This window comes from Cucurbita moschata, unplaced genomic scaffold (assembly GCF_002738365.1).
Source record: "Cucurbita moschata cultivar Rifu unplaced genomic scaffold, Cmos_1.0 Cmo_Scf00020, whole genome shotgun sequence".
In the NCBI taxonomy this organism is placed as follows: domain Eukaryota; kingdom Viridiplantae; phylum Streptophyta; class Magnoliopsida; order Cucurbitales; family Cucurbitaceae; genus Cucurbita; species Cucurbita moschata.
In genome coordinates this window covers 1,644,567-1,655,465 of record NW_019268536.1, presented here as the reverse complement: position 1 = coordinate 1,655,465, position 10,899 = coordinate 1,644,567, and the positions used below count along the sequence as shown (strand labels likewise).

The window sequence follows — 10,899 nt, the reverse complement described above, 5'->3', positions numbered from 1 at the left end:
AAAAAAAAAAAAAAAAAAAAAAAAAAAAAAAAAAAAAAAAAAAAAAAAAAAAAAAAGAGGGTTATAATTTACGCGCTCACATTTTTTTAGTACAAAAAATGCGTGAATTTGACCCTCCGACCTCAAACGAATGAGTAGTTTTACCGTTGAACTATGTTTCTGTTGACATTTATATATTTTAAAAACGTGCGTTTTGGTTCCTGTAATTCCAGCAAACGTAAATTTTGATAATTGTTTGGAAAATTCTGACACGTTCTATAAACGTTTCAAACTGAAAAAAAAAAAAATTAAAAACTAAAATGTTCCCCTTTAAGAATACATGAATCGAAATGAGTATCTAAACTAAATGAAAAAGTAAAAGAATCTTAATGGAATTATTTTAAAAGTCATTAAAAATGATTTATCTCTCATGTTTAAAAAATAAAATAAAAACTTGAGATTAAATTAAGATTTTAATTTTTTTTTTATGAGTACATTTAAAATTATTTTTTTTTCTTCTTTTAAATTTAAAACATTTAAATGGTATATTAAAAATAATTATATTAATTCCATTATTTAAAAAAGAAAAAGTTTCTTACTTTATTTTTATTTTTTATTTTATTTTATTTTTTCAAGACCATTTAATTCTAAATGCATTATGATTTGAACCAAGAAGTAACATAATTGAACGTTGGTCAAAAAGTAAGGTTCCTTATAAGTCAAAAAGTTCGGGTGCAAAATTTCATTTATCTTTGAAATCTTTTAACCTAATTTATTTCTATTTTTAATTTTGTTGTATAATTTTTCGATAAATTGTCACCTCTGATCCATATTTTGATCTATGAAGCATCGGTGAGGTGTTCGTAATTACATTTGTATATGATATTCACTCTTAAAGTAAAATCCGTTATAACAAGACTGTATTTTTACTTTGGTTCTGATTCTCAGACATTACTGCATAATCTACGTTTTCATCTATGAAGCATCTGTTAGATGCTCGTAACTCCATTTAATCTGATTACTTAATTTTAAAGCAAAACCCGTGATATAGAACTGGTTTTTTTAGTGTTATTTTGTATAAAGATTAACTTTTACCATAAATAATTAAATTTATTTTTTATTCACAATAATCTTTTTCTTTTTTTTTTAATCTTCTTTTTATGGTACTCTTTTTATAAAAAAAAATTTAAAAAAAATTGAATTTTAAAGAAAGAAATTGAATAAACTTCTAATATAATTTTAAATTGAAATAAATAGTCGTTTTTATACCGTTCCAAATTTGAAGTAAATTTCTACTTACTTTCTCGATGTCAATGATAATGTCGAGGTCAGAAAATTTTAGGGTTTAGGGTTTAGGGTTTAGGGTTTTATTAATAAATAAACATTTTACTCTTTGTTAATGAGTTAAAATACTTCAACATTTTTACGGTATAATGAAAAATGTCGATTCACCTCTTATGAAATATCGAGACGAATGTCAACATGTCGACGGAAATTTAATACCCTGATCATAACATTATAACGTGAATATTTATTTACTTAGACTAATGAGCAATAATTTTATCGTCAAATTTGGCTCGATTTATTTAGTAGACCCTATTTTCTTATGCCATATTGTGTCGAAATCATGATCATTAATTACGAGTATAACTAATGTAGCTATAAACGTTTAAACAACGGTGTTGATCTCGTAAATTTATTCAAACTAAAATTAAAATTTTAATTTCTCATATGATACTATAAAAAAAAAAATTATTATATGATAATTATATACACAGGTTCTTTTAACATGTATAGATCCTAACCTTCAATTTTTTTTAAATATTTTTTATTCATCATCTTCTTAGGATCTCGTTTCGTTCCATTTAAAATCATTTCATAAAATTATTATCGTTTTGTGCATTACATTTAAAAATATTTTATGAAATGTTAACTGTAACGCATCATGTCTAAAATTCACGTTATGCGGTCGTTTGAACACCTTCTAAGCATAGCTCAACAGTAATTAACTCGTACTTCTTATCTTAAAGTCAAAGGTTCAAATTCTTATAATCTACTCGTTACACTAAAACAAAATTGATTCAAACGAGTCAGACTTGATATATTTGTGTGATGGGGTGTGCCTATTTTTTAATTATTTATTTCAACATTGACTTTTGGTAACACATTTATGATATATATATATATTTTTATATTAACTCTATTTTGTAAACTCTACTTGATTTAATAATATATATATTTTTATATTCAATTCAATTTTATAATATTTTTATGCAATTTTTTTTTTCCTCGAGTCCAACGATTACGTCAGCAATTTATTCGCGGGTGTTTATGGGTTGGATTGAGTTGGATTTGAACATTTTTTTAGACTCAATCTAATTGTTCGAGTCGTAAATTTAACATTTTTTAAATCCAACTTTATTTTTAATTTAAAATTAGATAAAACATATATATATATATATATATATATATATATATATATATATATATATATATATATATACTTAATTCAACTCAAATAAGTTCGTAACCTGACCTAAACAGTATTGATTAGGTTGAGTCGATTGAGTTTTTACGTCATTGAATTTTTTTAACGCTCTTAAATTTTTTACGTTCACATTTTATTACTGTCGGTTGGTGACAAAAATGTCGTAAACGCGAGCATATGATAAAAAGAAGTATGAATATAATAATATGAAAGGATTTAAGAGCATTGAAGGAGAAGCAGTGATGCCCTTTTTAAGACTTGTGTTTGTATTATTGAGGATAGGGCTTTGGTTGGCCTTATCTTTACCTCAAACTTTATTTATTTATTTATTTATTTATTTATTTATTTATTTATTTATTATTATTCTAATTTAATGAAACCAAAAATCCGAGCTGTCCATTCATAATTCAACCACATTGTGAATTTTGATTTATTATATATTCAAATTCAATTTTTTAGGTATTTAAAACGTATTTTATTTCACCTTTAAAATAACGTTTTCAAATATTAAATAACATATAATTTTGCTATAAAAAGTAGTAAATTCATTAAACAAAAATCCATTATTAAATATATTTTTTCTTTTTTAATTACTTTTTTAGTTAGCAACGTAGAAATACTGTGATGTCCTGTTGGGGAGGAGAACAAATCACCATTTATAAGGGTGTGGAAATCTTCTCCTAGCAGACGCGTTTTGAAGCCTTAAGTGAAAGTCCGAAAGGGAAAACCCAAAGAGAACAATATCTACTAGCAATGGATCTCGTATTAATTTCTGATATCATTAGTCAAATAAATGATTAAACTCGGAGAATATTTTGTTGTAACCAACTATCATAGAAGATTTTAAAGATTATATTCCCAAATTAAAAACATTAAATTATAACACGGATCATAATTGTAATTTTTATCTAAAAACATATAATTGCAGTTGTTGCTTATGTTAGGATTATATTGGTAAGTTAGGAAAGGAGTTGGTACGTCAAAAACATTCAATTTCTTAGACCCGCTCGAAGTTGTATCTATTTGGTTCGTTGGTGTATTATATTTAAAAAATTTAATAGATGGTTGATATTTTAATTTTTTTTATCTATTTGGTCCGTTTAATATTTAGGTAACACCGACTATATTATTTTAATAAGTGGTGACATAAGAACCTATGAAACACGGGTAGAATCTATTTAAAATCTAGCCTAGCCCATACAACCTAAAAGCTCAAGGAAACTTATGATTCAATACTCCTTCAATTTCATTTATTCAAAACTACATTAATGAATCTAAGCGATAATATAAAACTCATTAGAAAAAGTGGTGTGGCAGATTTAGAGATGTACACGAGGCAAGGACGGGAAAGGCGTCACTACTGTGTCAATGCCCATTCCTACGAAATGCTTCATATATTTACACGATGATCGAGGAAATGGTTGTCCGAGGATCGAGGTAGAGTGTGTTAGATGGGAAGGGAGAGATTTGTAGAGAGAATGTTCTAGGACCAATTTCAACCAGACCATTCTGAAACTCATTTTTATTAAAGTGAGTATCATCATATAATGATCTCAGAAATGTGTCACTAAAGAATTACATAACATGATAAAGAGTTCTTGCCATCCAACTAAAGAAGAAACCTGCATACAAGCTTGTTCTTTCCCAGGGAAAAGATGTTTGATTCAACGCAACCTGCAACAAGTTACAATCTTAGGGACACAAAATGTCAATCTTGTTAGGGGCAGTTGGAAGTATCATCAAAGATCGCAAACCTAGGTTTGTATTTAATGGGGTGAGGGAAAAACAAGACACGTCTCCTAAGGGGCGATAGGGATCTATCTATTTAGGTTAAAACAAGACACGTTTCCTGAGGGAAAAACCATATCTCACGGAATGTTATCAAGAGTCACATATCTATTTATAGTGAAACACTTATAACAAGTGGAGTACGGAGACTTTAAGTTAAGAGAAGTAGTACACGTCAATTACCATCGTACTATGTTCATTTTGAAAAGATCATTTTTTAACTACTTGAAAAAGCATTCCAAACAGGCCCTAAAATTGACCGATTCGATTTTGAAAATGCATAAACACGAAAGTTAACCTTTGAAATCTGTGCGATCTTCGATCATCGACGCTTGAAAGCATTTTCTTCGGATGGAAACAATCCCATGACAACAGCAAAGACAATCCACAATTCTAAGAATTTCGAATCTGGACACCTACATCTATTACCATCTATGTGATATGATGTATTACTTAGCCAATTCAAGATCCAAAAATTATTGTTGGAGTAATACATTTCTAAAATAAGCTGATCGATTTTAAAATTATCAAAATGAACAGCCTTTCCAGGAGCAAACACATAATAAAGATATTCATACGTACTATTAATGTGATTCTTCCTTAGACCACTGTAGATGTGAAGAAACCGATCCTTCCATGTTCCATCATGTCCCAATGCACTTTACGAACTCACAGTCTAATAAAAAGAACTATACGCATAAGTATTTTCATCAAATGATAAGAATTTAATCATACAAAGGGGTAAAAGGTTTTAATGAAGTGAGTATTGGACCTTTAAAATGAGCCGCCTGGATCTTCTAGGCAGCCCCCGTTTTTTAGTTACACTTCTTAAAACTCTTCTATCTGGTTCACTATAACAACGTCTTGTTTCATTTTTAGTGAGTTTCTTCCTCTTATGTGCTCCATTAGGCTCGAGAATATGAGATACAGGCAACGGCTTCTCCAAAGATTCAGGAAATTGAGAGTGTCTGAAAAAGAAAAATGGAATGATGACATCAAACCACAAGTTAAAATAGTTAAAAGGCCTTGCATTAGAAAAATGTTTACTCTGAAATCTCCATTGTAGCACTTAAGTTGTTCCTCTCCTGCAAGCAAAGATATCATATCACAATCCATAGAGTGATTGAAGCGAGAAAAACAACTGTAATTTCTTCGTTTTTTTTATGGTAGGAAAAAAATAGGTATCAAGATTTTCATTGCAAAAATGCTCATTATCCATATACGTGAAACATCCATCAAACAAGAATAATTTACAAAAAGGAAGATAGGAAGTAATAAGAATCATCCCAAATAAAAAGGTCAAAGGAGTTCATAGAATGCCTATCCAACTGGCTATCAAGGAATTAGTAGTAAAAGAATTGTAACCAAAAACTCCATCTAGAAGCTAAAAGCAAACCAACTCCCATGCTTCATCCATATCTATAATCATACACAATTTTATTGTTTTGTAATTAAAAACAGTGTATTAGAGACCCCGGTTAGGAATCACGGATCTCCACAATGGTATGATATTGTCCACTTTGAGCATAAGCTCTCGTGGCTTTTTGTTTGCTTTTTGTTTCCCCAAAAGGCCTCATACCAATGGAGATGCATTCTTTACTTATAAACCCATGATCAACCCCTTAATTAGCCGATGTGGGACTCCTCTCCCAACAACCCCCTAAAAAAAAAAGAAGAAGAAGAAGGCGGGGGATAAGAGCCTAGAGGGATGATCATCAGACTGACAATCGAACGCAAATTGAAGATTTTTGAAAATTATAAATATAGCAACCATGATGTACTCCTAGATGCAGAACACAAGCAACTTGGCAACGAAACAACACCTTACCAACTTCTCTGCACTTGTTTGCAAGCTGTAATCAGAAACGTCTGTAGGGCATTGTTCAATATCTGATGATTCCATGTCCATAGGACCAGCGGCTAAGCTTCCTGGGTTATCCACAGAGAGATTTAAAATACGGCAGCTATTCTGTAGTGTTGAAGTTTCGCAAATATCAGTTTCAAGTATAAGATTTTGATGGTCTGATGTGGAAAGACTAGATGGACCACCAGAAACTGGATCAGAAATATCTGTTTTTCGTAAAGCATTGTTCATATCATTATCAAGATTCATTTCACGATTATCCTCTTCGGTACAAATTTCAGACCCAGCAAGTTTCTGGTTCTGCACATCAAAATCAGTTTCAGAAGAAATGATTGTCTGATCTTCATCTATACGCTCAGATGCATCTGCATTAATGGCACGAGACGTAATTGCAGAGAAGATTACAGATCCATTAGCTTCATCTAGTTGGTCAATCACCATGCAGTTATCTGTCATCAGGTTCGAACTGGATGGAGCCTCTTTCTGTAAATAGTCATCCTTCAATAGGCCAGGATGATTGTTCCACTGAAAACACTCGGCAAATTCTTTATGACCTTTAAACCAACAGAGATTCTGTTGCAGACATTTGTCTCTGTAGATGCTCTCACAGATGTAAACCTCATTTTTTAATCTTTCGGTCCAGTCCAAAGGGCTAGAATCTAAATCCACGAACAGATTAATCCCCTCATCAGACCAGACATAGAATTCAATAGCAGATGGAAATACTTCTGGAGAAGTTTTAGGAGAACCAGCAGAAGCATTTGCATTGTCAGCAAGACAAGTATCATTCTCTACACATCTACTTTGGATCTCAGGTATGTTTCCCGTCATATCACCTGAAACCAATAGTTCTGGTCAGGGCTTACTCTTTGGATCACTTTTTGACTAGCAGTGTTAATGATTTCCCATAATTTATTACACTGCCAAAGCCATTCTAGTACGGACATTGTTCAAATATTACATTGCAAAATAAATGTTAAATCTTTAAATACTTCTTCACAAACTGCTAAATCTTTAAATACTTCTTCACAAACGCAGGAAATAATTCATTGACAAACAATTTTCACATCTATAAAATGATTTGACCACCCGTTCTGTTTTTCAATTGGCGTCCTGAAGAGGAAGAATGAACAAGAAAAAGATCTTCATCCATTACTTTATACAGCAAGAAGAACTATCAGGATACAAAACATGCAAAACAATAGATGACAAGACCGAAAGACCAATACACCAAAGAAGAATTGAAGCTTAAGCTACTCGCTTTGCTCCAAACTGTGCAATGAAAATTGATTCCTGCTATATTGTGCCATTGGCAAGCAAATCTTAGGAGGTGGATGAATCACAAAGAAACTTGAGGAAAAAAATATTTATTTAAAATTTGAAAGATACATTCGGATCTATAGGTACTGAATTCATAATATATTTATAAAATACTAAAAAGTAAACCACAAATCATACTTTTCACAGTCAATGTATTGGCATTGTTACACATAGACATTAAACTTTTGATTTCCTCAATTGAGCCGAGCCACAAAAATTTTAGAATTACCACAGTATTGACCCTTTATATAATGCAGTTAATTTTTGCATAGAAAACAAATCGAATTAATGTATATGAAAATTTTCTTTTGTACCACTGGATGTCCTCTTTAAATAAAATTACAACCCCGACATGATAAGATTAATTCTTTATTCTAAAATTTCAAATTCTTGAAAAAAATGTTGGGATGTCATTGTAGTCTATATCCTTAGGATGTTCTCGAATTTCTTTAGAGGTGCAGATACTTCCTGAAAGAGAACTTTACATGTCATCCGAAGAAAGAAACAGCCGCAGGATAGATTTCCACCTAAATAGTTTGGTTATCAATGCTTGTAAATTCCTTTCCAAATGCAAATCTAAAACTAGATTCTCGGTTCGCATGACGGTAAACCAAGCGGTAAAATTGAAGTAAAAGAATGTCTTGGACATGGAACTTTTCTTTTCCTATCCCTCGTTGTGATTGTTGCAGCTTTTCTAAGAAGGTTGTTTCACAAAAAGCACTCAAAGGCTCGGTAATGAAACAGAGCTGAGGGAGAATTCAATTCAGCACAACCATCACTAGTGGCTAGTGATAATTTTTTTCTTTTTTCTTTTTTCTTCTTATTTTTATGAAAACCCCAACTTTGATTTAAGAGAAAATGAAAGAATATAAGGGCATACACAAAGTAAACCCCACAAAAGGAGCTACTTTACAGAAAGGGACTCTCAAGCAAAATCAGACTTGATAATTATATAAAGATTTCTTCACCAATACCCAAAGAGAAACATGGAATCTCACAAGGGACCAAACATCAAACGACTCCCTATCAGACCCTGAAAATTTTATTATTTCTCTCTCCCGAAGACCCCATAAGAAACCACACATCCCAGCTTGCCATAAAATCTTCCCTTCTCCCGAAACGACAGATGGAAGATAAACTTCACGATCATATTATTAAAAACTCTATTGGGCAAATTGAAGGCAGAACACACTTAAGTAATTTCATATCAACTACGCATAATCACAACTACAAAATAAAGGATAAAAAATCTTCTTATGAGTTGTGAGCGTCAATACTGATAAACTGGAAGTTCTTCCAGGATGATCATTTCAGGGCTGTAGTCTGAGAAGGGATCTTTATCCTACGTGTATATACACTTCGACCCTTCAAATTTCACTTTTTTACATCCAATAGTGGGAAGAATGAAGAACAGATTAGAGAAATGTATGCATGGAAAATTTCCCAAAGGATGTAGAGTAATCTTAAAACAATCTTAGTTTGCTAGCTTGCCAAGTGTCACAGTCGTATTTTTCAAACCGTGCAGCGTGCTCCTGTCAGCAACGTGGGACTTACAACCTACACTCTTCTTAATGTGCTCCTCTATGCCTTTTTTCAAAAAACCAAGCAATGCAAGTTGCACAGAGGTTTCAATTAGGCAGGGGACTAAAGGATAGAGAACCTAGAATAAGACATGTTGCATTGGCTTCCAAGTCAGTTTGGAGGTTTGCACAGAAAGAAGATTTCATGGGCAATCATTTCTATCCAACAAACTTGGAAAGGATAAGGAGGCTCGTTCACAGGAGACAACGAAAACCTTGAAAGAACACAGCTCTAGGAACTTTCTGAAACACTATAAAGCCAAAGCAGCTCCTCCCCTTTTATTTAACTCATGCAATGGTGACATAATCAGTTCCTTAGGAAACAGGAAACGGCTCAAGTTCTAACTTCTAAGTAAGCTCACCACACAAAGTTCTAAACTGCAGGTTACTGAACTCTTTATCATTCAACATGCCAAAACGATCAAAATCTTAGGTAAATTCCTACAAGTAAAACCAACCTCAGTTCTAATCTCATCAAACAACACATGAATATGCATCTGCAGGGAAGCTCAACAAATCTACACGAAGTTAAGGACCTGAGGTATGAATTCAGGGAAGTTAGGGATAGTCAGTACCTTCAGCCAATCAAATAGACAGACAAATGAACAATCTAAACTCCGGTCAGCTCAGAAAATTAAACGTAACACGACAACTTCCCCAAATCGGAAGTCAACCCACTTCCACTTCTAGTCACCGAGCCATGGTGAACAAACCCAATTAAACTCATTATGTCTCCAACGCCAGAACGTCGGAAGTTCCCATTGCGTTTCACAATCACGAATCTGTTTGGCTACCGAGAAAATCGAGATAATGACAAAATTTTGAAATATAATGAACAGATTGGGTTCTGAGTCAAAACAAAATCTAGATTCCATTGACACAAGTAGTACAAATCTCTGGTAATTACACGCATTAAGTAAAGAAACAGAGAAATTACAAAGAAAATTTACGGTACCTGAATAGAAATTGTCCAAGAATGCAAGCAGATAGTAACGATTTGTTCGAACTTTTACTTTGCAATGAGTCGATTAAGGAAACTGCTTTCCAGAATAAGATCTTAATTCTCAAACAGTCACGGCTTCGATTTCTATTTTTATTTTTTATTTTTTTATTTTGTAATTCAATAAAGTTCTAAATTTTTTCAATTTCGTACTTAATAAATTTTTGACTAATTTAACTTAAATTCAAACATGCTAAATAAAAAAAATTAAAAAAATTAAAAAGCTATAAAGTTCATTGAAATGTAAAATTCAAATTTCTATTAATTTAAAAAAACTAATATATTAGATGTTATAGGTCGAGGTAAGCCCATCTCCTCACGTGCCCTACTTTTTGCAAGCCCGTACCTCCTCCACTTGACTCGCTTCCATTATTTTCTGATGGTCACAGGTTACTCCATTCCGAATCCCGTCATTCTAGGTCATCTCTTGTCGACTACCTTATCCTAATCATTTCGTTCTAGGTCACCCCATCTTTTGAATAAACAAATTCATCATTGAAGTACGAGCAAACAAGATGAAACTTTCTTCCCTCAGATTTTGCACCAACATTGGAGACCTGTTGCTTACGTAGATGTCGTTAGTATAATCGTTTTATTAAAGTTTTTGTCTGAGTGGCATGTGAATTTGACTGTGAATTTGTCAACTTGAGCATAACTTCATGGATAAGACATCAGCTACTATCTAAAACGATTCTGAAGAATTCAACGATTGACTTTAGAATTGTACGTTATGTTTTATACCGCAAGCTAGTTTTGTATTAGCATTATTAAAACAAAAGTTTATTATGATTAAGTTACAAAAACCAACTAAGTCACCTAAAATAAACTCGTAGGAACCAAAATCAAGCTGAGTTGACTCAAAACGAAGACTCTTTGACTT

General features: G+C 32.1%; 1 protein-coding gene across 7 annotated transcripts; it reads right to left on the bottom strand.

Annotated features, from left to right (window-relative positions):
• Nucleotides 1–3,974: 3,974 nt before the first annotated feature.
• Nucleotides 3,975–10,084, bottom strand: LOC111457658. 7 transcript variants are annotated; one of them, XM_023099999.1, is made up of 7 exons: nucleotides 9,975–10,084; nucleotides 6,525–6,955; nucleotides 6,084–6,419; nucleotides 5,303–5,340; nucleotides 5,028–5,223; nucleotides 4,838–4,931; nucleotides 3,975–4,141 (listed from the first exon to the last, which is right to left on the bottom strand). In XM_023099999.1, exons 2-6 carry the CDS (start codon nucleotides 6,948–6,950, stop codon nucleotides 4,917–4,919), a joined length of 1,011 nt encoding a protein of 336 aa, XP_022955767.1. In that variant the 5' UTR covers nucleotides 6,951–6,955; nucleotides 9,975–10,084; the 3' UTR covers nucleotides 3,975–4,141; nucleotides 4,838–4,916. The 7 variants fall into 7 exon arrangements, with proteins under 7 accessions (XP_022955767.1, XP_022955764.1, XP_022955765.1 ...); XM_023099996.1 differs by adding an exon at nucleotides 9,478–9,555 and having other exon boundaries at nucleotides 6,084–6,955; nucleotides 9,975–10,083; XM_023099997.1 differs by adding an exon at nucleotides 4,554–4,677 and having other exon boundaries at nucleotides 6,084–6,955; nucleotides 9,975–10,083.
• Between the last annotated feature and the right edge of the window lie 815 nt (nucleotides 10,085–10,899).

What these genes read in the sequence shown, in the direction of transcription:
- LOC111457658 (XM_023099996.1), bottom strand. Translation starts at nt 6,950, where the DNA reads ATGACGGGAAACATACCTGAGATCCAAAGTAGATGTGTAGAGAATGAT. An exon ending in AAACAAGTGCAGAGAAGTTG is followed by an intron (nt 5,341 to 6,083) that starts GTAAGGTGTTGT and finishes CTTTGCTTGCAG; the next exon opens with GAGAGGAACAACTTAAGTGC. An exon ending in GCTACAATGGAGATTTCAGA is followed by an intron (nt 5,224 to 5,302) that starts GTAAACATTTTT and finishes TTTCTTTTTCAG; the next exon opens with ACACTCTCAATTTCCTGAAT.